Genomic DNA, 25,266 nt, shown 5'->3' with positions numbered 1-25,266 from the left:
GCCCTGCCTCTGACACTAAATTACTGCTATGTGGTGAGTCTCCCCACATGCGGACAGCTATAAACACAGAAGCTGCTGCTCAGAACCACAGCTCATGCTGAGTGTCAGCTACCACGACCAGCCGTCCCCCTTTCCAAGGAGCCCTTCCTAGGGAATGTAAATGCGGGCAGAGTTTTCCACTATACTGGCCTCGAAGCTTCCTTGCCTTTAGGCAGGAGTGAATTGACAGAGAATCATGATCCTTGTCCTGAAAACTCGTGTTATGATTCCAGGTTTTCTAAAAAGCCTTCACTAACTGGCTGAAGGGCTCTGCACTACGCAGAGCAGCCTTATTTGGGAGACCCAGCAGAGACAGGGTTCACGCCTGGGGAGCAGACTGAGGAAGTCGCGCGCCTTCCCCAGAAATGCTTTATTGCATGGTTCAGCAGTCATCAGTGAGGAGACCCTTGGCCCATGCGAGGAGACGGGAACACCTGCTTGGTACACGGCAGATGGCTCCCCATCGGCTGTGCAGTCAGATGGGGCAGGGTGAGGAGTGGTACTCGGCTCCCTGCTCCAAGGCAGGTCAGAGATCCCAGCAGACAGAAAGGAAGTCTGGCAGACTGAGGAGACCGCGCTCAGGCCTCGGTGACCTCCATGCTCTGCAACTGGCTCTCCAGGGAAACCTCTTTTGCTTTCTTTTTGCTGCCCTCATGCTGCTTCTTCTGCTTCTTAGACGGCTCCTGGTCAATGGGTGCAGGCTTCACAAACGGGATCAGTTCCTGGAGCCCTGTGAGGGAAGAGTTCACTAAGTGACCTGCCATTTCTGTCAAAGCCCACGGACCTCAGTGAAGACTGTAGACAATAATTCTTTCAGTGAAGGGGACCCCCAAGATGGAGGGACTTCTCTACTTTTCTTCCCCAGTCTGAGTTTAGGATCTGTGTATGACAACCACGCTACGTTCCCAGCACCGTGGGGTAGGCAGAAGTATGGGGACCGTGTCTCATATGAAAATGTGGTACAGTCTGCAAAGGGCCTCTTCAGAAAAGTGTGAAGAGGGAGGAGCTGTACCTGGTGGCATGAACTCCCTCAGCTTCTCTGGTACAATGATGCCCTTCTCTGTCTGGTAGTTCTCCAGGATGGCGCAGATGGTCCGGGTGGTAGCGCACATTGTGGCATTCAGCATATGGACAAACTCCACCTGGGAAGAGCAGGTTCCGTGGGGAACATCAAACCCAGATCTCAGGTGATCTTCCTGATGACCAGAGCTAGTCACTCAGCCATTCCTTCCCCAATCCAAAGCGCGGCTTTAACCCACTTGCAGCTTTGTAAAACTTTTAACTGTTTTGTCTTCACTGCCTGTAGGATAGCCCTGGAAGACTCCTCATGCTTGCATGCGTGACAGCTAGTAGGCTCCAGTATTTCAGAGGATTTGGCGGGAAGGAAGAAACCATCAGTATGGTCCTCCTTTTAACCCATCCCAAACCAACTCAGGAGAGATCGGGGTCTGAAAACTGGGTTTGTTTATTTAATTAATTATTTGTTTATTTATTTATTTATTTTTTTTTGAGACAGGGTTTCTCTGTGTAGCTTTGGCAATGCTGGAACATACAGATCTGTATACCAGCCTGGCCTTGAACTCACAGAGATCCACCTGCCTCTGCCTCCCAAGCTGGGATTAAAGGCGTGCGCCACAAGGCCAGCTCTGAAGACTGCTTAAGAGATGAGCTTACAACCTGACCTTCTTGGGTGAAAAGAGGGCAGACACTGCCTCCAACTTGTTCTGTGTGGAGAAACGGAGATTACTCTTTCTCTGGAGTTCAGGAAAACAAAGGCAAAGAGAGAAAAGCTTGAATCACCTTGTAGAATAGGGCTAGGCCAGGCTTCTGTCTCTAAGAACCCAGGCCTGACTCAGGAGAAGTCATTTCTAATTTCTTTTGGGTCTAGACTGAACTGAAAACTAATAGACTCTTAAGAAAGAAAAATAAGAAAAATGGGCCCTGTGCAGAAGGCCCTGCTGCCCACTTCCCTGGGGGCTAACTACCTTGTCCATCATCTTCTTGGTCTGCCCATATCGGATTCGCAGCCGGCGAGCCTGGTAATCCGTGCAATTAGAACAGGAGACCAACTCCCGGAAGGCGCCTGAGCCTGGGAACCAGGCCTCCAGGTCGAGCTTCTTACTGGCAGCATGATTCAAAGAGCCTGAAAAGGAACCTAGATTCAGGAAGGATGGACGGGGTTCCAGAGGCCTCTGCAGCGCCCCTCAAGAACCCTTCACTTCACATCATAGCCCCAGAGGGAAGTCACACTCAGAGCTCATCACCAAACACTCCCAGGGAGAAGGTGTGATATTTTAATGACTTGAGCTGAGAGCTAGCTCTTTGTGGGGCGGCTCAGCTGGCAACAGAGATCGAGTGAGATACAGAAAGGGGAGAATGGAGGGACGCGGAGCTCCGTACCTGAGACAATATTCACAATGTGGTAAGGGATCCCCAAAGACTGGTAGAATTCTTCCGCGGTGCCAATCATCTCTTCGAACATCTCCCACGACTTATTGTCATGGGGCGACGAGTACACGAACTGTTCAATCTGCACAGAGGGCACAAGGAGACAGGACAGCAGTGACGGCTGCATAAACTGAAGGGCTGAAGTAGAGACGGTCTAGCAGCGAGCTAGGCCCACACTGGGAGACAGGCCAGGCTGGGCCCCAAAGGAGATCAGTGCTCGAACTGACTGGATTGCAACAACCGGGACAACGGATTCTACAGTCACCATCCGTGCTAAGTGCCTAGCATCACATTTGCTGTCATGGGTCTAGGGAGGTGGACGCCACCATTCCTCTTCTTCAGGAGGGCACAGAGCTCGTAAGTGGGGAGACTGGCACAGAAGATGCGGGGAGCTTTGTTCCAGTCTGTGCACAGAGCCACTTTCTGCATTTTCCAGGCTCTTCCCCACAAAGATATCAGCAATGAATGGGAAAGCTGTACGCAGTGGGACTCTGGGACTGTGGTCATGTGATCACGGCCCTCCTGGGTTGATCTGGACAGTACAAAGACTCCACTCTCCCTCCTCTCATCTACTCACCTTCTCAAACTGATGGACTCGAAAGATACCGCGGGTATCACGGCCATGCGAGCCCACTTCCTGACGAAAGCAGGTGGAGAGGCCAGCATACTTGATAGGCAGGTCCTCTGGCCGCAGCCACTCGTCCCGGTGCAGAGCTGCGATGGGCTGCTCCGAGGTGGCAATCAAGTATTTCTCATCGTAGGAGCTGTCATCAGACTTCTCACTGCCTTTGCCGATGACCTGCAGGAGGAGCACAGGTGAGTGAAGACAGCGAGGGACACAAAGGGTGCTCCTGCCTGGAACAGATGCTGAAACAGGGAGCCCTGCAAAAAAATGCATGGTGCAGGCCTACAGTCCCCAGCACTCAGGAACTGAAGCATGGACCTTGAGCTTGAGGCCAGCCAGGCCTATACAACATTGATCAAACACCCCGCTGCCGCCAACAAACAGAAAAAAATCCAATGACACTTAAAGAGCAAAGAAATCCAAATTAGGAACCTAAAAAAACTTATCTAACAACTTCAAAACATAACTGATATTAAAGGGCCAGCGCTGACATTTGTGCAGCATCTACTCATGCACTCGGCAAGTGTGTGCTAAGTTCTTATGCCAGTGAACAAACCAAGTCTGAGTGCCAGGCAGCCCGAAGCCGTATTTATGTTAGAGTCAGCTCATCAGAGGGCATTCTGAAAATCAACTGCCCCTCCGGTTGTCCCAGGTTCAAACAGAAGGCACAAGGATCACAGGACGTACAATCTCGCACCATGGAAGTTTCTAGTCTGGGGTAAGGAGTGGAAGGGCACAGGAAGAGGGCTGTGAGGTCAGACCACGTTTCCAATGTCTCTTGTCTAAGAAGCCGGTCAAAGGGCTTCTCTTCTAAGCTCCTGGTGATAGTGTGCTCAATTTAAAGATGCGGCACACGAGTTTCTGCTCCACACCAGCTAAGACGGTAGGTGCCAACCACACATAGCTTTTAACACTGAAATTAACTGACATTAAAAACCTGCTGGGCTGGTGAGATGGCTCAACGGGGAACAGCATCCGCCATCATGCCTGATGATCTAAATTCAATCCTCAGGGCCCACTTAGGAGAAAACTGTTCTTTGTCCTCCGTGCCATGGAATTGCATGAGCCTCCCCAACCCAAAGAAATGTAAAAACTGTAACAACAAAAGAGCATCAAACCATAAAAGAAACTCAGATAACTCTGCAAACAGCTAGGTGTGTGTGTGTGTGTGTGTGTGTGTGTGTGTGTGTGTGTGCACGCACGTGCGTAGAGAAAGCGAAATCCCAAGAGTGAGGCCAGCCACGACTACACAATAAGACTGTCACAAACAAACAAGCAGGACATAGCGGCACATTCTTGTAACTCCAGGACACACACATACTCTCTCCCTTTTTTGAAACAGGTTTTCTCTATGTAACAGTCCTAGCTGCCCTGGAACTCGCTTTGTACACCAGGCTAGCCTTGAGCTCTCAAGAGATTCGCCTGCCTTTGCCTCCCAAGTGCTAGGATTAAAGCCATGTGCCCACCGCCACTGCCCAGTACTCTCTAAAAAGAAGAAGAAGAAGAAGAAGAAGAAGAAGAAGAAGAAGAAGAAGAAGAAGAAGAAGAAGAAGAAGAAGAAGAAGAAGAAAAAGAAGAAGAAGAAGAGGAGGAGGAGGAGGAGGAAGAGGAGGAGGAGGAGGAGGAGAAGAAGAAGAAGAAGAAGAAGAAGAAGAAGAAGAAGAAGAAGAAGAAGAAGAAGAAGAAGAAGAAGAAGAAGAAGAAGAAGAAGAAAGAAAAAGCCACACCTCTTGGTGCAAACCTATAAACCTTGACACTCAGGAGGCTTAGGCAGGGCAATTTAGGATTCAAGGCATGCCTGGGTTACAAAGTGAATTCAAAGCTACCCTGGGCAACTTACTAAACTCTTGTCTCAAAATAAAATGGGGTGGGATTATAATTCAGTGGTAGGTACTTGCCTAGCCTTCATAAAGTCCAGGGTACCACATGACAGACAGACAGAAAACAAAACCCTTTAAAAAAAATTAGTGACCATAAATACACAGAAGACATCTGAGAGCAGTGAGCAGGTGGCTGGCCATCTGCAAGCCAAGGATAGAAGCCTTAGAAGACACCAACACCTTCATCTTGGAAATTGGCCTCCAAAACTGCAAGAAAATACATTTCTGTTGCGCTCAGCAGAGTAGCACAAACCTGTGGTTCTAGTACTCGGTAGACTGAGGCAGGAGGTCCAGGAATTCAAGGCCCATTTGGGCTACACATAGTTTATGGTCAGCCTATCTACTCTGAGAGATCGTGCCAAAACCAACCCACCCACCCACCCACCCACCAACAAATAGGCTTAGCGAGCTTGCTTCCTTGGCTACACTGCACACTGGAGCAGTCCCCCATGGCTATACGACACACTAGAGCAGTCCCCCATGGCAGAAAGCTGCACTGGAGAGGGTCCGTGCCACCACTGAGCCTCACTACGACAGTCTGTCTACCAAGCTGCTTACCTTATAAAGTTCTTCATCAAACTGGCTGAGCTGCGCCACCTCCTGCATGACCTCTTTCCTCATAAAGAAGGGGGTGTAGATGGGAGTATAGCCTCGACTCCCCAAAGTCCGGAGTGCATACTGGATAAGCGCCTGCTCCAGGAACACCAGGACCCCCTGCGGAGACACAGAGGACAGAGCACCTGGGGTTGGGTCTTGTCACCAGCCCCCTCATCTGCCACTCTACCAACCAGAACCAACAGTCGGCAACAATGGGCAGCAGGACTACCTAGTGGCTCCCGTAGGGAAACTTAGACTACAAACTGCAACACCAGCCAGGAGACACTGGTTTTAATGTGGTATTTTATTTGGTTGGTCCATTAAAAACTCATGTTTGGAAACATTTACAATATTAATTGAACTCAACCGAAGAGACCAATTTTCACGTCACAGTTTTTTTCCAACTCAATACCAAGTATTAAAAGGATAATCAACGTTGTTCAAAATTATTCAATCCTAAACTGTAAATGCCTGGTTTTAGGATGCTAACATACAACTCAGTTTGCTTCTTGAGTTCTTCAGCTTCAGGAAAGAACACTTCGCTCACTTCACTAACAGGGCTTTCTCTTGGTGGCTAAGATGGTGGAAACTGGCTGCAGTGATTGCCCAGAAGAGCGGTTTAACGGGCTTTGTTCTCTTCCTAAGCTCCACGCGGTACCTGTTCGCCTCCTTGCTGCTCTGGTAATTGGTATGTACTGTTATTTGGAATCAGCATGATGAGCACCTCTCCAGCTCAGTCCCACTCACACAACCACAGATCACCACGCAAGTCAGATGGGAAGTATACAGATTCTTAAACACCGAAGGCCAACAGTATGTCACCCGGCCTAGCGACTTCTCTCTGCTTAGAGATTCAAGCAGTGGACCACACTAGTAATCACAGGTCCTGCCAGGCTGAGGAGAACTGCTGTGAATCTGGAGCCCCTGTCTCCACATTCTCCCACCTCCACCCTAGCCCCATGAAAACAGACCCAAGTAGAGGGAATTATGTAGGCAGGGTGCATACACGGGTGTTTGTGTGTGCTAATTCTTAAAACATCAGCCTCATTTGTAAATGCAGAATGCTTAAGCGCGCAACACTTACAAAAGCATTTTACCATTTCCTTTCGGAAGGATTCTCTGAATTCATATGCCCTCTGCCCCAGGTTAATCTGTGCCAGCAGCCTCCACCTACCAGGGCTCAAAGCATGCTGGGTCTACTTCGACCGCAGGCTTCCACACTGGGTTTTGATTCTTTGTTACTTGTCTGACTGTCCAATTACACTGAGCTCCTCAATGGCAAAGACTGTTCTGATTCAGTCAGCAAAACATATTCATTATGAAGGATCACTGAGTGGCTTTTGTTCTACGGAATCTGGGTAAGCACTCTCTTGCCTCAGAAAGAGAATTGCATCTAATTGCTACACGTTCACAGGCAGGCATCGAGTACAAGTGGAGGATTTGTGAGCCTCTTTAAGTGTGATTACCATTTTTGGCGACTTTTTTTTTTTTCATTCCTTCTTTACTCCCTACAGGCTCTCAAATCTTACCTTCAGGAAGTACCCTCGGCTGCCAGCCACCACGGCTCCCTTTTCGCCTTCAAAGCCGTCTACCATCACTACCAGGTCCACGTGGGAATACTTCTTTCTGACGGTACAGTCACCCCAGATGCGCTCTACTTTGTTGTCTGCGTCCTGAGGAAACAAACCAAGAAGGGACGCATGGCCAAGAGCAGCAGGGCCTTCGTGCATCGCCTAAACACGGGTCAGCTCCTGGTCTCCCACACAACCAATGGGGAAGGGAGTTTGCTGCTCAACAGACAAGCCATTTACAAAGTCACAAAAGCGGTCCTAGTCGGCAAACTGGGAACCCTGATTTGCTCTGCGACCTAGTGTAAACTTTCTCTTTACCCTTTTAAATGGCTCCTCAAATATCCTGCGCGGGAACGCCTCTGACAATCAGCATCACCTGGGGTACAGAGGAGAATGCGGGACTTTTTTTCTCTTTGTAGGCTCTCACTGGTCTCTGAGCCACATGAGGGTGGGCTCTGGGCCCTGACCTCGGTCTGCTGAGGCTCCAAGGCCTCCACATACCCCAGCCGGCCGCGAGTTTAGTGTTCACAAGGGAATGAATGAAAGAGGCACAGATGGGCCCTGCCACTGCTAGGGTGTCTGGGAACAAAGCCGGGGCTCAGAGCAGCTTTGTGCAGGGGACGCTCCCGCTCGGCAGGAAACTTTTCTCATGCAGATTTCCCTTCAACCTGCAGCTTCCCAGCGGGGGGTGGGTGAGAGGGGGGTTAGGTTGATTTAGCAGGTCCCTCCCACAGGACTTACTGCAACCAGGGGCAACACGCAGTGTAAGACAGCAGCGCCATTTAGAAGAGATTTCTGTGCCAGGAGTCCCCTCCTACCTGCTGTCTCTGCCACTTCCCAATCAGGCTGGGATCTGACTCCGGCAATGCTCAATTGGTGGGCAGAGGGAACACACAAAAGCAGCCTTTTCCGACAGAGCACCAGTGTTGAGCGGCTCTCCTTCCACAGAGCCAGGCAATAAGTAAGCCCAGCCCCACCTACCTCATCATTACTGATGGGCACAGAGGGGTGCAGAAGGTTCCCAATCTCTCGGAGGTTCTCAAACCGCTCCGCCTCCAGCTTTAACCGCTCCCCATCACACTTCTGGATGGCTTCATCAATAAGGAGTCGGACTTTTTTAATTTGTGAGACTTTCAGGGCCTGCAGAAGAACAAGCCAGACTCACGTATAGAGTCCACAAAGCAGAGGCAGGGCAGCAATAAACTATCACCCAACCATCTCCCACACTACACACAGTGGTAGCATTTTAAAAATGGACATGGAAGCTGAGTGGTGGTGGCGCGCGCCTTTAATCCCAGCACTTGAGAGGCAGAGGCAGGTGGATCTCTGAGTTTGAGGAGGCTGAGGCAGGAGGACTGCAAAATCCAGGCCAACCTGGAACCCAGCATTCAGTGGGTGGAGGAGTCAGGATTAACCCTGAGTACATAGTGAGTCTGAAGCCAGCCTGGGCTTTATGAGACCCTGCTCCAAAATAGCAGTAAGTACTGAAAATGAATGCATTTGAAAGCACAGGTTGATCCCCAGGTGGGCAGTCCTGCCATAAAATGCTTGAGCACTTGCTTTTCCTTCGGGGGCCAGAAACGTGCAGATCGGCTTTCCTTGTGCTTCATATCCATCCCAGGAGTTTAATCCTGGCTCTAAAAGAATTTCCCCTCAATTTGCACTTCTAATTTTCCAGACTGAACCAGTTTACCACTCTATTATGCATTCCCATCCAAACTTCTCCAGGAAGATAACTTTATTAGGAACAAGAGACTATGCCTTAAGTTTGTCTTGCATCCCTTATTGCAGATGTTTCAAACCGTGCTGATTTCTCAGGGGAGCCCTTACCAGATAGAGATGGATAGAAATGAGCCCCGCCCAGGCCTCCGAGCACAGCATCTTTGCTTCTCTGGTTTATATTATACTCTTGCTATGTGTTAGGGGTTTCAAAGAAAAGTTTGGTGACAAAACCAGAAAGTTACCATCCTGAACCCACTGCTTAACTGCAGTAAACTGAGGAATTCCTTCCCTTGTGGAAGAAAGCAGAAAATGGAGCTAACATACAACGAGTTAGTTTTGGTGCCTTCTCTCTTATTCTCCTTCCTTTCCCCACTCCACCTACCTCCTATGACTAATGAGTCTCCGGCAGAGGATAACAAGAGCAGTTAGGAACACAGTCCTGCACAGAAATTCAAAGCTGCCACAACGCTGCATGGATGTGGAGCCAGCTCTTCTCTCCGGGAATGAGGGTAAAAAAGGAACAGAGACATCTTAGAAGAGGGCAGAAACCTACCGCTAACGTGTCTGCAGTAAGGTCATCGAAATTCAACACGTCCTCTGGAACGGACTCGTCATCTCCCACTGGCTCTTTTTTCTGCAGGGAGAAAGAAAGAAAAGGCAATTTAATTAAAAATAAAAACTGACATTGTTTTATGAAGTGTGTGTGAGGACCAGAAATGCATGCCAAATTAACGCATCCTATAAACTAATCAGACTGTGTTACATTAAGTAAGCCGAAACATGTAGGGAAGTCAGTTAACAGGAAGAAAGGCAGAGTCAGCTTCCAGTCCTTTCCATCAAGGCTTCCTTCCTGATCCCGGACAGCCGAGAGCGCTGACATCCTAGAGTGAGAAGAGCTTTTCCCACACACAGAACAGCCAAGGAACCATGAAGGTCTTTGAAATGCTCATGAACTGAAAGACACCTGGGAGACAGAGGCAGGAGGATTGCTGTAAGATCAAGACTAGCTGGTCTTTATAGCCAGTTCCAGGCCAGTCAGGGCTATATAGTAAAACCATGGCTCAAAAGAAAAACAAATCAAAAAACCAATGTGGTAGTCAAAGGTGGGCCCTGAGGATAGAATCTGTTAACACTCTAGGAACCACTGGGCAACAAGCTAGGGGTTAAACATGGATGGAGGTGAGGAAAGGAACAATCAAGGTAACATGACAAAACGCGGGGGGGGGGCATCCCCAGTTTCTCTACTCATTACTGCAGGTCACCATTTCTGGTCCTCACACACAGTGAAACGCTTGGCTTGGCTAGCACTGTCTGTGTAGAGGATCTGAAGGATACTTAGGTAGCGTACACATGAGTATAAAAGTCCTAATGAGGGCTGGAGAGATGGCTCAGCAGTTAAGAGCACTGCCCACTATTCCAGAGGTCCTGAGTTCAATTCCCAGCAACCACATGGTGGCTCACAACCATCTGAAGTAAGATCTGGTGTCCTTTTCTGGCCTGCAGAACAATGTATAAATAACAAATAAATGAATCTTAAAAAAAAAGTCCTAATGACTATGGGATCTAAGGATGCAAGCTATCAGGAATTCCCAGTCAGACCTCCTGCTGCATTCTGCACTGGTTCTGGCTCACGCAGATGTAGCACATGTATACATATGAATGATACAACACCCTCCTCTGGCCTCCATGGACCCCTACACACACAGGCACTCACTTAGACACATAATAAACAAGAACAGATCCACCAGCTCGACTTCAGCCCAAGCTTGTTGGTTCTCATACCTTCATCTTCTCACCAATAGTCTTGCTGCACAAGTTCTTTAGTTTGTTCAAGTTGTCTGCCCGAAATCTGCCTAAAACCAAAGAAGTCAAAAATATGTCAGCGAGGCTCATCGTTAAGATACTCCCTGACCATGATGGCCCCTCCCACAAAGGCTCTATGCTATGTCATAAAGGCTTGGTCTTCAGTTTGGCAGAACTGGAAGGTGCAGGCACTACGAGGGAACCTAAAGGGAAGTCACACACTTCGCCTCACGCACCAAAGGCCTCTCTTCCTTTACTTCCTAACTGCTACAAGGTGAGTGGCCTTTTTCTGTTTGTTTGTTTTGGTTTTTTGAAACAGGCTTTCTCTGTAGTTTTTGGAGCCTGTCCTGGAACTAGCTGGCCTCAAACACACAGAGATCCGCCTGCCACTGCCTCCCGAGTGCTGGGATTAAAGGCGTGCGCCTCCACAGCTCGGCTCTTTTTTCTGTTTAATGACAGGGTCTTGCTACATAGCTCTGGCTGGCCTAGAACTTGCTGACAATCTTCCCGCCTGTTTCTCAAGTGCTGGGATTACAGTCAGGTGCCACAATATTTGATTTCTTCCATCTTTTTTTTTTTTTTTTTTTTTTTTGCAGGGGGAGACAGGGTCTCTCTACATAGTCATTACTGACTGGGAACTCACTTTGTAGACCAGGCTGGCCCCAAACTCAGAGCTGCCTGCCTCTGCCTCCTGGAGCGCACCACCATACCCAAGTTTTCCATCTCTGACAAAAAGCTGACTAACCCAGTGCTGACCTCTGCTTTAGACCTCTACAGTTAGCTGACAGAGACGGATGCACTAGGGTATCCCCAGTACTTGGTGACAAGGACAGGCAGTCTGGGGTTGAAACTGAAGTGTCAGAACGTGGGGCTGGAGAGGTGGCGGAGGTAAAGAGCACGTACAGCTTCCTTAGAAGCCCCGGGTTCGGTCCCTAGCACTCACACCACAGAGCTCACAACTGCCTGTAACTGCAGCTCCAGGGGGATCCGATGCCTCTGGCCTCCCTAGGCACCTGCACTCCTGTGCACAGCATCCCACAGACACCTGGGCACATGCACACATACACAAAATTAAAAACAACACAAATAGGGGCTGGAGAGATGGCGCAGTGGTTAAGAGCACTGACTGCTCTTCCAGAGGACCCGGGTTCAATTCCCAGCACCCACATGGCAGCTCACAACTGTCTGAAGATCCAGTTGCAGGGGATCTGACACCTTCATACCAATGCACATAAAATAAAGTTAAATAAACCATAAAAAATTAAAAAAAAAACAACACAAATAAAGGAATAATTGATAGATCAGCACAGAGCAATACAACCGAGCCACCTGAGGGACACTTCTCTGAAGCCTGCCCAAACGTCTTCAAGTTCATTTAAAGGGACGAGGTGCTAACTTTTCTAACCCCGACTTATAAACAACACAGCACTGATTCTGTTTACTATATCCAGTGGCCTTGTTAGTTAAGGAATAATTCCAGTCCTGCATGTTATAATCAAGTCATATGCAAATCATGAGTTTGCTTCTTCTGTCTCAATCTTTTGTCTCTTGCACCATAGCATATGATCTGGAACTCCACCACGAAGTAATAATGGCCAGGCGTGCTCATGGAAACTAACGCAATGCCCAGCGCTAGTTACAGCCAAAATGGAGTCAGGTCTGGGAGTGGCAGTACCTCAAATCTCGGAAGACTGTGGCTGGAGTTCAAGACCAGCCTTGACAGAACACAGAACACTAATCCTTACAGTTACTTTGGAAAACTGACAGTATCTACCAAATATCTGCCATCTCTGACCCTATTTCTACTCTTGGATACATGCTCAACAGAAATGAATGCTGACACGGGAGTGGACGGACACACAGGAGCTAAAGATGGCTCTGTTGTCAGTGTCTGCTGTGAAAGCTTGTGGGACAGCCAGTGCAGTCCAATGGGCGAACTCCAGTTTCGTGAATGACCTTGTCTCAATAATCAGTGGAGAAAGTCTGGTGTGGTGGTGAGGGAAAGCAGAGGCAGGGGAGCTCTGTGAGCTGAAGGCCAGCCTGGTCTACAGGTGAGTTCCAGGACAGTTGGGACTAAATAGAACCTGTTCTAAAACAAACACCAAAATGCAAACCCCAAATTAAGTGGTAAGTGATTGAGACACCCATTTACCTTCACACGCATATGAACATACATGCACCTGCGCATGTGCACACACTGCATACACACATATATACCTTTAACCCCAGCACTCTGGAGGCAGAGGCAGGCAGCTAGATCTCGGTGAGTTTGAAGCCAGCCTGTTCTAGGTCAGTCAGAGCTACTTAGTGAGACCTTGTCTCAAAGAGAGAGGGGAAGAAGAGAGCAAAAGGATAGAGACACACAACAAAGGAGGCACTGTAATGGCATTAGGGCAACAGGGTGGGTAGCAAGGAAGGCAGATGAAACGGAGGCAGCACACATCTGGAATAAGGCAGGAAGCAGACGGCACCAGCAGTGTGACAGGCAGAGTGGAGGTATCTGCGGCGTGATGGGCAGAGAGGTCACCTCAGTGTGACAGGCAGAGAGGAGGTCACATACAGTGTGACAGGTAGAAAGGAGGTATCAGCAGTGTGACAGGCAGAGAGGAGGTATCAGCAGTGTGACAGGCTGGGTGGAGGTCACCTGCAGTGTGACGGGCAGAGAGGAGGTCACCTCAGCCTGACAGGCAGAAAGGACGTCACCAGCAGTGTGACGGGCAGAGTGGAGGCATCTGCAGTGGAAGACTGGATGGTTTATGCTTGAAGGCTGCAAGGTTCACTGTGTCATCTCTAGCTATGTGTGACCACTGAGCATTCAAAAGGTGGTAAGCCCTAAATGAGCCTGTGTAAAACACACATTAGATTTGAAGATTTGTTTTTAAAAAAGGAAGAATATAAATTATTTCAGTAAATTTGAAGATGGATTAATGTGGGTTTTAATATGGATAAATGGATAAATACACTATAAACATAGTTTTCATAGTTACTAGATTTAAAGAAGACTTTGAGGAAACAGCTATTTAGAAAAATTTAAGTGTAACTGCCCTGTACACTGGGTTGTAGGAAGGGTAACCCCTTCACACTGTCCATCTTCTGACTCTATCGTGGAACCCTAGGGTGAAGAAAAGTATCACTTTGATTCTTGCTTCTTGGGAATAGTTGACTGCCTCACAGTGACAAGCAAGAAAAGTGGCAAGCCCAGCACATTGGCAAAGACGGCATGTTTCCAGCTGGTCAGAAAAGTTCCAGGAAGCTCCACACCGCCTGTGCACAAGCTTGGGGAAAGAGACCTAGGCGGGACCTGGGCTCACTACAGACATGTCTAGCCTCTTTAGCTTCAGTCCCTTTATGTGTATGGAGTCTGTGCTGCATCCATGACTCAAGTCCCAGTCCTTCGCTATCTCCGTGAAGCAAGAGTGTAAGACTTCAGTCTATAAACCCAAGGGTGAGATCTGCACCGCAGAAATCTGCCTGGAACTGGGACTGGGGTGAGAGGGAAAGCCGTCTCAGAGTTCGTCTGACTGTGGGGACCGAGGTCAGAGCCAGGGCCTGTCTTCCATTGATAATAAAAAGAAATTTCATTCTTCAATGGGATGGACAGTACATTCTAGAAGGCGGAATTCTCGTGGTTGGCTGCCTATTTCAGATACACTGCAATCAAGCAGTCTGGGGGCCAGCCGACAAATGCCCCCAGATGTAGCCTTGTTTCACTGCAGCTCAACCATGGGAGTTACAGCTGTGGTATTACAGACGGCTGTATTCTCCACGGAGTCCTGCAGCCTCTTCCAGACTCCGCAACACAGAACCTGCACGGAAGCTCGTGACCCCATCAGGAAGCATCACCTGAGCTCTTCCTTGACAGTGCTTCTAAGTTCTCGTTGCCAACAACGGTGGAAGAAACTCCATCCTCTAATATGAAATTCAAGATGTTTAAGATCTTAACACAGGATCTGTTGGTGTCCAACATGACCAGCCAGGGACTCCTGGGATCCTGGCCACTTGAGAAGCAGAGACCATTAGGTCATAAGTCTAAATAAGGCCTGCCTGGGCTACAGAGGAGTTCAAGGCTACTTGGGTTCCTTAGGGAGACCTTGTTAAAAAATAAAAAGTGTCTACGGCGCTGGAGAGGGGACTCAACATTCAAGAGGGCTCACTGCTCTTGCACGACCTAGGTTTGGGTCCCAGCCCCCACCAGGCAGTCACGACCACCTATAACTCCAGTTCTAAGGAGACCTGGCACTTGCCACAAGCTCTTGCAAGCATGTGCTATATACGCACATACACTCTGGGACATACACAGAAGATATTTTTAAAGCATCCGCGGTCAATTAAGTCAACCAAATTTCTTTCACAGGGACCTGTGTGCAATGGCTGCACACAGTATTCTCCTTGGGAGTGCATGCGATCTGTTGCTTGCTGGAATGTTCTAAGAGAAACAGAGTTATCTGGTGGCTAGTCACATCTCTGATCTCACGATGTCCTCAGTCTGGATTCCAGGTAGGTATGCAGAGAGACTTTGAAGTCTCAGGGGACAGTGGCCAGGTCACCGTGTACATCTCTGCCATCTTTCAGAAGAAGGCGCATGATGGAAACCCTACACAGGTCAAGTTCGAGTTTCCTGGTTGCCGGAAGAGGCTTCACAGGTTTAACGGCAGACGAATCTGGAGACATGGTTGCTCATTCCCAGTGACTGATCCCCTACACAAATGACAGCTCCTCTGTGCTGTACCACTCCACAAGTCATGTTCCCTAAAGACTCTCATACCCAACCAAAACACAAATCGCAGAGGTAACACTAATGTCTGTCCCCTCACGAGAAAAGTAAAGAGGGCTGGGAATATAGTTCAGTAGCAGAGTGCTGGCCTAGCCCGTTGAAGACCCTGAGGTTTTTTTGTTGTTTGTTTTGTTTTTTGAGACAGGGTTTCTCTGTAACTTTGGAGCCTGTTCTAGAACTCACTCTGTAGGCCAGGCTGGCCTGGAACTCACAGAGATCCGCCTGCCTCTGCCTCTCAAGTGCTAGAATTAAAGTTGTGCGCCACCACAGCCCGGCAGCCCTGGCTTTAATGCTTAGCCCAGCAATAACACTGATGATAATTTTTAGACGTTTTAACAGCCAGGTACGGTTGCACTGAGGCAGGGGTCTGTCCATTTGGGGTCAGACTGGGTTACACTGTGAGGAAGCCTCGTCTAAAAAAATAAAACACCAAAATGAAACAAACTTCCATGCAGAATTTAAAGTGCCCTGGGCACAGAAGATCTTCATACAAGTCACAAACCTTTATCATACCCTCTAAGCATGAGGTGTGCTGCTGAACACTGGAACATTGTATATGTTTGCATATGTGTATATGTTGTATGTGCATGTTTTTTAAAAATTACGGGAGGCCACTGTTTCATAACTCCAACAAACCATACTAAAAATCAAAATGGAGACAGCCCATGTTAAAGTTCCATGTCGTCAAACTGAAACTATTTCCTTTCTGTTAGGTTCGAGGTGACTGATCTGCCTTTTGTCTTTTGTTTCTACTTTCTTCAGCCAGGCTCCAGAGAGCCATCTCCTTCTGTTCATCTCACGGAAACACTTAACTGTTTTCTAGAACAAAGTGTACTGGTTCCAGAATTGACAACTAGGTGTGATATTTTCTTAATCCCAGCACTTCAGACACAGTGGAAGGTGGATCTTGAGTTTGAGGCCAGCCAGGGTTGCATCCTGAGACTTGAGACTGTCTCACATAAAATTTAAAAAATAAAAAGGCATGGCTGTGTGTGAGTGTAGTTGGAGGATAGAACAGGCAACATAGCAAGAGTCCAGATTATAACAAACAAACAAATATTTCTTTTGAAGGAAGGCTGGGCATAGCTCAGTTGTAGAGCACTTATCCAGCGTATGCTAAAGTCATAGGTTCAAAACCCATAAGGCACAGCCCCACATGCACACACACCTTTAAGCCTAGTATGGTGGTGCACACTTGCAATCCCAGAATCAGGGAGGTAAGAAGCAGGATCAGTTTAAGGTCAGTCTCAACTATAAAGGGACTACAAGAGACGCTGTCTGAAAATGTAAAATTTTTTTTTCCCTTTATATGCCTTTCTTTAAAAAAAAAAATTCAGCTTTGGAGACCAGGCTGGAGAAAAATATTAATAAAAAATATTTTAGCCACCTAACTCTCCTCAGTTTCCCACAGCGCCCACCAACCTGTGTCTCTCCCAACTTCGGGTTCTCTTTTTATAACTCCCAATGGTCCTAGTTTAATCCATGCTCACCACCCCTAAAACAGGTGTGGGAGTCCGACCCTGCACTCCAAGCTGAGACAAGAGGAGAGGAGACGAGCCTGGACTAAAGACAAATGCTCACTTTTTAAAGTTGTCCTTTAATATCTGCCCAGCTTATGGATCCCTAAGGAGCCCACCAATCGTCTCTACAGACAAGGGTCAAATTTCCTCAATGTGTGTGTTATATACGAGACTACCTAACATGTTTGAAGTGACAGCAACGGCTGCCTGCTCAATGCCTAAATGGCTACAGAATGCTACTTCTGGTTATGATTCAACACAAGGTGGTCACGTGTGTGTCTTGTTTTTCAGGAAGGTTATGCTGGCCTTCAAATGCGGGCCCTCCTGCCTCAGTCTCCCTTGTGCTAGGATTATAGGTTAATGCCACCAGCTCCAGTTCAGAATATTTTCTCTTTCTTTCTCTTCTTTCCAAGATGGGATCTCATCATGTAGCCCTGGCTGGCCAGGAGCTCACTATGTAGACCAGGCTAGTCTCAAACTCAAGAGGTCCACCTGCTTCTGTCTCCTGAGTGCTGAAATTAAAGGCAGGCACCTCCACCCTTGGCTTAAATATTTTTATACTAAACAAACAAACAAAAATGGAAACATTTTTAGATTGGAACAATTCAAAACTTTACATTGGAGTGCAGTCTTTTACAAAACATCCTATTAGAGTACTTGGAGCACACTGAATGAATGCAACTGTAAGCTAAGACAATTTTTTTTTGATACCCAAGAACTTTTTTTAACAGTAAAATTAATGTCCTCAAAAGGTAAAACCATTAATACTCAGAGGCATGGTGGCGCACACTTTTGATCCAAGCACTCAGGAGGCAGAGGCAAGCAGATCTCTGAATTCCAAGCCAGCCTAGTCTACAAGTTCCAGGACAGCCAGGGGTGCACAGAAAAATGTCGCTAAAACTAAAAAAATAAAACACACCAAAACAAACATGACACTCTTGGACTGTGACAGCCTTTGCAGCGTGTTCTCTTATAAACCAGGCGCTCAGCTGGTTACAGACCTATTGCATCAGACAAAACGAGTCACATGCCACTGACAACATCCGGTCTGCCAGGTGATCACTCCAGAGGCACACTCGGAGGCAGAAGAATCCGGAGCTTTATTTAATTTCATGAATGATGCTGGGTCACTTCTACTCTGGCAACGTCTTTCCCAGAAAGCTACCACAAGTCACAACCATCCTCAGTTATTACAAGATTTTTCTTGCCTCACAGCACCCCTCCCTCCTGTCTGAAATAGCACGGAAAAGCCTGATTCTTAAAGGTATGCCCACAGGGTTAGAGGAATGGCCATCCCCAAAACTTCGGGATCATTGCTTTTAGTCAAGAGCAGCCTCCAAATTCCCCGAATGGTTCGAATGGGGTGAGGCAGATGTCACTCAATCTGAGATAGTAGCCTTTGATCCCATCAAAACCGGGAAGACCACGCTGGCTTTGTTGAGGATAAGAAAACACTGAGAACGACCAAAACGTTAGGAAAAGAAATTTCTACTGGCCCTCAATTAAAACTCCAGCTCTGGCTTTCTTCTAGCTACCCAAGAGCCTGACAGTTCTCCCTGCGCGTGCGCGATGCTCCTTCTAGAGGCACAGGAGGCACGGAGCACGCGCGGGAGGGACAGGGGGGCCGCCGGAGCTGCCGGGAGAGTGGGACCAGCCGGGTTCCCAGCCTCTTCTAGGGACAGGCGGTGTTGGAGCCCGCCAGGCCAGAGAGCATCTGGCAAAAGGTGTAAGTGGTGGCCTCGGACGCGATGGCTGAGTTGAGGATTCGAGAGATGCCGCGAGCATCTAGGCACTTACATCGTCGCCACTCACTGTCTGCCTTCACCAGCTGGTCCACCAGCCCCGGGTCCTTGAAGCGCTTCTCCTGCGTCTCTCGAATGAGGGCCGGGTCCCCTCCTTTATCCACCCGAAACAAATCCAAGTCCAGCACCATCTTTCTGCTTCACGATTTTACACTGAATGAAGTGAGGAGTGTACCGCAGCAAGCAGCGGGGGAAACGACGCACTGCGCCTGCGCCCTGACCTGGCCTCGCTGCGCAGGCGCGGGGCGGCAGGCGAACGCTCTTTCTCAGCCGGAAGCCGCAGTGTTAGGCGGAGTCCGGAGGGAGGGGCGTTAAAAGAAAGGGCGTGGCCTCTTGCCCAGCGCCTCTTTCTGCAGAGCCAGCCTTCTGGTCGCCCAGTGAAATTGTGAATGCCTCGGTTTCCTCTTGTTGAAGACCCGTATCCCAGTGTGGACAGAAGCCTGCCCCTGACCTGCCACTGCCCCTTGCTGACGTCAGTCTTCCTCTATCTTGATACAGGATATGTAGAAGGACAGCTACATATTTGTTCACCCAGTTAGCAAATCTCAAGATTTTGATACAAAGTCTCACCTATAATTGTGTAAACCAGAACAGCTTCCATCAGAGTGCTGGGACTAAAAGTGTGTGTGCCTCCTCACCATCTTCATTTTTCTTTTTAGACTACAGTCCCGTTCTCCAACAAGCCTTGGCCAAGCCCACTGAAATATGGGGCTTCATAGAGACCCGGAAGGAGACTGAGGAGGCAGGGTAACCTTGGTGTGTCCCTTTCTGGTCTCCTGCCGTTTGGGCTACTGTTTTAGGTTTAGAACCAGGACGAAGGGCTGTGTCTGGAGATAACTCCATGTGACAATGTACACCTCTCTTAAGTGCCTGTCATCCAGTTGGCCTTTGTAAGAAGCTGTGGCACATATTTAGGACTGAAACTGACTGGGTACTATTCCATGTTTACTTAATTTAAGCTTTGTCAAGCTGTTCTACAAACACATTCGTGCTATTCTTGTTTCGTTGAGAAGGGATCTCTCTATGTAGACCAGGCTGACCCGCTTCTGTGTGGGGAGTGTTGGAATCACCACCATGCTTACTCTACACACTCACCGTTACTATTTATTTTTGTTTGTTTTTTGAGACAGGGTTTCTCTGTGTAGCTTTGCAACCTGTTCTAGAACTGGCTCTGAAGACCAAGCTGGTCTCGAACTCAGAAAGATTGCCTGCCTCTGCCTGGAATTAAAGTGCTGAGTTGCTGGAATTAAAGGCATGCACCACTACTGCCCAGCTCGCCATTACTCTTAAAGTGAGAAGACCTCATTTAAAACTACCTCCCTTGTTTAGATGAGGTGGTGCATGTCCATGATTCCATCCCTTGGGAGGTGGAGAAGCAGGATCATGAGTTCAGAGCCACCATGTGTCAAAAATCAAAACCCAGTCAGTCTTGGTAGCATGTGTCTTCAGAGGTAGAAGCCAGCAGATCTCTGTAAAGTCAAGGCCAATCTGGTCTACATACTAAGTTCCAGGCCAGCCAGAACTATATAATAAGAACCTGTCTTAGCTGGGTAGTGGTGGCTTTAATCCCAGCACTTGGGAGGTAGGGGCAGGAAGGTCTCTGTGAGTTCAAGGCCAGCCTGGTCTACCAAGTGAGTTCAGGACAGTCAGGGCTGTTTCAAAAACAAACCCTATCTTGAAAAAAAAAATCTGTCTATAGCAACCAGAATACTAGAAAATGGAAATCAAGTGAAAAAAATTACAATAGGAATAAATGTTAAATACAGCTACAGTCTTAGCAGAAAACATGTGAAGGCCCTCCTCAAAATGTTGAGATCTCTGAAACCCTGTGAGGGTAAGATCTGTATAAAGTATTAAAGCAGTGACAGGGGTTTCTGTGGGGTGGGGGTGGAGGGAATGCCTCCGCTCCAATCCTCCATGGAAGCTGCCAATGTAATTATTACTTTGAAATTATGACTTCTCAAAAAAAAAAAAAAAAAGAAAGGAAAAAAAAACCTTTAAAAAATTCCTCTTGGGGGCTGGAGAGATGGCTCAGAGGTTAAGAGCACTGGATGCTCTTCCAGAGGTCCTGAATTCAATCCCCAGCAACCACATGGTGGCTCAGAACCATCTACAATGAGATCTGGATCTGGTGGCCTATTCTGGTGTGCAGGTATACATGCAGATAGAGCACTCATATAATAAATCTTTTAAATAATTCCTCTAGGCATTTTTTTGCCATTGGTTTTATCATTAAATTATAACTTCTCTCTTTGGGATGGGGAGGTAGCCCACGGTCCAGAAGCTCATAGTCGTACCTAGATGACTGGGATAGAAAGTTCTCTGTCACATCTGATGCTTTTCCGGGAACTTTTTTCCTGAAGAGCCACCAACATGAGCAGTAAGACCCTTCTCACACTCCAGGACCTGGCTGGGCAGAGCCTGCTGAGAGATGAGACCTTGGCCAACACTGTTCTAAAGAGCCTACCCATAGTACTCTTAACCACGACTGTCTAAGCAAGCCTATGATGGTAATCATGCTGAGGTCCTGAGGACTATAGTATCTTCCTGACCCTTCCCCTCACTCCCTCTGGGAGCTTTGAGAAGGAGAACAATCTTCTTGGAGATCCAAGTACAAGTTGTCCTAGAAGAGATTGATAAACTGCTTATCCAGAAGGCTCACCCCAGGGAGTACAAACTGAAAGTGCTGGGTTGATGGCCTGCGGGCCGGAAGAACCATTTGGATGTCTGGCCTGGGTCCATGGATGACCGGTTACCACAGACCTCAAGCGAGACTCGAGCAGTGGCAGGCCATTCTAAGCAGGAGTGGAGCAGCCCTTAAAGGAGGCAGTGGGCTTGGTTCTCCGGGATGGACCCCTTAGCCAGCGGTCCTCCTACCTCGTGCAGTGGGGTGATGGTATCAGATTTAGTCACCATCCCAATATAACAAGAGGCTCTCAGAAAACGTGAGCCTGGAGTATGTAGAAGCACTGGGCCTTCATTTCTCCTGCAACCCAGCTTTCTTGCTTAACTTGGCTCCTTGCCTGGGCCATGTGAGGAACCTGTGCAAGCTCTCCCTCGCCAGCATCCATGAAGATAACTTTATCTCCCCAGAGGAGAGGAGGCATCTCATCACTGGGTTCACCCCGCAGCTCCTCAAGCTGAAGTGTCTCCAGAAGCTGCATCTGGATACTGTCCCCTTCCTTGAGGGCCTCCTGCACCAGCTGCATGGGTCCATGAGAACCCCCTTGGATGACCTGGCCGTGACTCATTGCACACTCTCGGTATCAGACTGGAACTGTTGTTCTGAGGCCCCACGTGTCAGTCAGTGGCAGCAACTGAATTTGGAAAATGTCAGGTTAACTTATTTAAGTCCTGAATCCCACTGCATTCTGTTAGTAAAAACTGGACCCACCCTGGTGGCCCTGGACTTAGAGGACTGTCATATTGAGGATCGCCATATCACAACTGCCCCCAGCTCACCAAGTTCAGCTTCTATGGGAAACAAATCTCCGTGTATACCCAGAAGAAACTCCAACACCACACTGACAGCCTTAGACACCCTGCCCCTCGGGAGAGTTATGGCTACGGTGTTACTCTCCACGTGGAAGGCATGTGCAAACATTGTGATGAGCTTATGGAGATGCTGAAAGCCATTAGGAAGCCAGGGAAGGCCTTCTTTGGTACTGTTCACTTCCATCGAGGCGACAATCAGTACATCTATAGCAAGACCATTATGTGCAAGTGTCGGAGATGTCACTGGTTATGGGCAAATGTCAGAAGCCTCGTGTGGACATGGACGCTGGAGGATGCTTTAGAAAAGGCACAGGTGTCTGGTCAGAGGATGCACAGCACATGGCTTTAGGCTGATGCCCCAGGTGGAGAGGGAAAAGTTAGCTGACACTGGATTCAAGATGAGAGAGAAAGTTTGGCTTGGCAAATGATGGGCATGTTGACAGGTGTCATGGGAGTGGATTCTGGCAAGATGGGTACATAGGGTGTTACCCCAGCATGCAGATTATAAAGTCGTGTTCGGAATTGTGAAATGTGTCTTTCCCATCTAGATGATTAACATGGTTTACAGTTTTAAATCTAAGAAAGTCCTGTGAACATCCCCCCCCCCAAAAAAAAGAGTGCTGGCTGCTCTTCCAGAAGACCTCGGTTCAATCCCAGCACCCACATGGCAGCTCACAACTGTCTGTGACTCCAGTTCCAGGGGATCCAACACCTCATACAGACATTCATGAAGGCAAAAACATCAATGCTTATGAAATAAAAATTAATTTAAAAAATAAGACGGCTCCTTAGGTAACTCTAGGTAGTATTTTAAGGAGAGAGAGAGAAAGAAGAAAGAGAGGAAGAAAGAAAGACCTCTCTTTAAAAAATGCTTGTGCTAGGACTGGCTGGTGAGATGGCTCCTCAGGTAAAGGTGCCTGCTTCGAAGTTTAAAGTCTTGAGTTCAATTCCTGGGACTCACAATTAGGAAGGAAAGAACTGAGTCCCATGTTGCACACACCCCATCCCAGCAAGCAGGCGTACCATAAATAAGAACGTGATGAGATTAAAATACTCATCCTACCTGGTAAGTGTAAGAATTAGCCTAGTGGCACCGCACATTTATCAGTTTAGAAGCAGGATCATCAGTGTTGAAGGGAAACCAGCTGTCTCTCCAGTCTCTTTTTCTTTTCTATTCCCTCCTTCTTTGTCTCCTCTCTCCCTTTATCCCTTCCTTCTGCCCTCCCTTCCTTCCTTCCTTCTTTCCTTCCTTTGTCTTTCTCTCCCTCTTTCCATCCCTCCCTCCCTCCCTCCTTTCTGAGTCCTGAAGCTACCCTAAGACTGTGATCCTGTAACCAAATGCAATGGGTCACATCTTGGTAAGCGCAGAGCCGAAAGCCCACAACTAAAAGCAAGGAAGAAGAGCACTGGCCTGGGCATCCTAAAGGCAGCCTGCAGGTTTGTGTGGGAAGCCTGTGCATACTCAGATAGGAAATCACTTTAGGAGCAGGCTTGTTCCCAGCATGCTCGTGTTTCTCAGCCAAGGCTCCAGAGTCCCAAGAGACTAGCCACCTGTCCCTGTACACCAAAGAGATAGCAGTCATAAAGGACAATCACTTTAGGAAGAACAGAAAAAGGGGTTCATTGACCCCCACACACCCAAGACTAACAGGAAGAGGGACATAGCTCATCTGTAGAACCTTTGCCTCACATACTCAAGGACCTGGTTCAGATTCCAGCACTGAAAGAGAGGTTGAGGAGGGCATTTGAGATTTTTCTAGAAAGGGAGATAAAGGAGGGGCTTGGGGTTTGTGTAACTGATGGACAGAGCAGGTAGTCCTGGTTAAGACCACAGTATGACTGGACATGATCTCAGTCCTGGTTCCGCTAGGAGCTCTGGAAAGGTTGTTATGGCTGTTCTCACTCGCCCCAGGGACAGTCTGGTTCTGATGACGCGATGAATCCTTCTATCCGAGGCAGCCTGATTATTGCGGGTAATCGCCTTCACTGGTGAGATGGCCCCTCAGTTGGGGTTGGGGTCCCTTCTGTAGCTTTCCGCTGCTGCTTGAAAGTAGTTCAGTCATTTGACATAAAGATGCTAATCAAGCCAGGTGTTGGTGGCTCACACCTTTAATCCTTTAATCCCAGCTCTCAGGAGGCAGAGGCAGGCAGATCTCTGTGAGTTCAAGGCCAAGGCCAGCCTGGTCTAGGCTCCACAGAGAAACTCTGTCTCGAAAAACAAAAAACCAAAAAAAAAAAGCTAATCAATCATTTCGATAATTCCTGGAACCTATAGAGATTTCAGAAGAAACTCAGGAGGGGAAAAAAGGTTAAAGTGACAAAAATAGAGCCTGAGACAACTGTATGGAATTAGGCCAGTGCCTGGTGCTCCCCAGTGCCTGGTGCTCCCCATTCAAACTATTTTTTTTGAGAACAGAGTCTCAAACTCACTATGCATCTGAGGATAACCTTAAACTCAATATAATCTGACCTCTATCTCCCAAGAGTGGAGATTATAGATCTGCCCCCACCACATCCGCCTCTCCACCACTCAGTTTAAGGCAGGAGGGTCTCAGGTCAGATATTTATACTACAATTCATAACAGCAGCAAAGTTACAGTTCTGAATTGGCAAGGAAATAATGTTGGGGTCAACACAAGCTGAGGAGCTGTGTTAAAAGGTCGCAGCATTAGGAAGGTTGAGGGCCATTGACTTAAGGAATAGATTCCTGAGCATCCTTGGTGCGAGGTCAAATAGTTCAAGAAGGAAAAACAATGTACACATCATTGGGCATTCTTAGCTGAAGGTCATGGAGCATGTCCAGAAGTTAAAACGGTGAACACAAATAGCAGAAATTCATACAAATAAAAGAAAATAACCTAAAATAGGTGCTTTCTCAGAGTGTTCAGCGTTTCCAGGCTGCAGGGAGCAATCTGAAGGTGAGTTGCTATGGGAGTTTGTCCTTGTCCCCATTAGGGGCCAAAAAAAAGTCAAAGAGGCCTCCCGCTTCC

General features: G+C 48.0%; 1 protein-coding gene, 1 non-coding gene and 1 pseudogene across 2 annotated transcripts; 2 read left to right on the top strand and 1 right to left on the bottom strand.

Moving 5' to 3' along the window:
• Positions 1 to 357: 357 nt before the first annotated feature.
• On the bottom strand, positions 358 to 19,008 carry Sars1 (seryl-tRNA synthetase 1). The gene is made up of 11 exons (XM_048443510.3): positions 18,777 to 19,008; positions 10,665 to 10,735; positions 9,436 to 9,516; positions 8,142 to 8,300; positions 7,119 to 7,262; positions 5,551 to 5,706; positions 3,065 to 3,286; positions 2,440 to 2,569; positions 2,025 to 2,182; positions 1,052 to 1,181; positions 358 to 769 (listed from the first exon to the last, which is right to left on the bottom strand). Exons 1-11 carry the CDS (start codon positions 18,910 to 18,912, stop codon positions 618 to 620), a joined length of 1,539 nt encoding a protein of 512 aa, XP_048299467.1. The 5' UTR covers positions 18,913 to 19,008; the 3' UTR covers positions 358 to 617.
• Positions 15,004 to 15,132, top strand: LOC125406506 (small nucleolar RNA SNORA70). Its single transcript, XR_007233927.3, has one exon. It is a non-coding gene; the product is annotated as a small nucleolar RNA SNORA70 (small nucleolar RNA).
• Positions 19,009 to 21,154: 2,146 nt separating the features above from the next.
• Positions 21,155 to 23,039, top strand: LOC125406409 (preferentially expressed antigen in melanoma-like protein 1; annotated as a pseudogene).
• The last annotated feature ends 2,227 nt before the right edge of the window (positions 23,040 to 25,266 follow it).

The sequence above is a fragment of the Myodes glareolus genome, chromosome 17, assembly GCF_982192425.1.
Source record: "Myodes glareolus chromosome 17, mMyoGla1.1, whole genome shotgun sequence".
NCBI classification, from domain to species: Eukaryota; Metazoa; Chordata; class Mammalia; order Rodentia; family Cricetidae; genus Myodes; species Myodes glareolus.
This window is presented reverse-complemented; position numbering and strand designations above follow the sequence as displayed.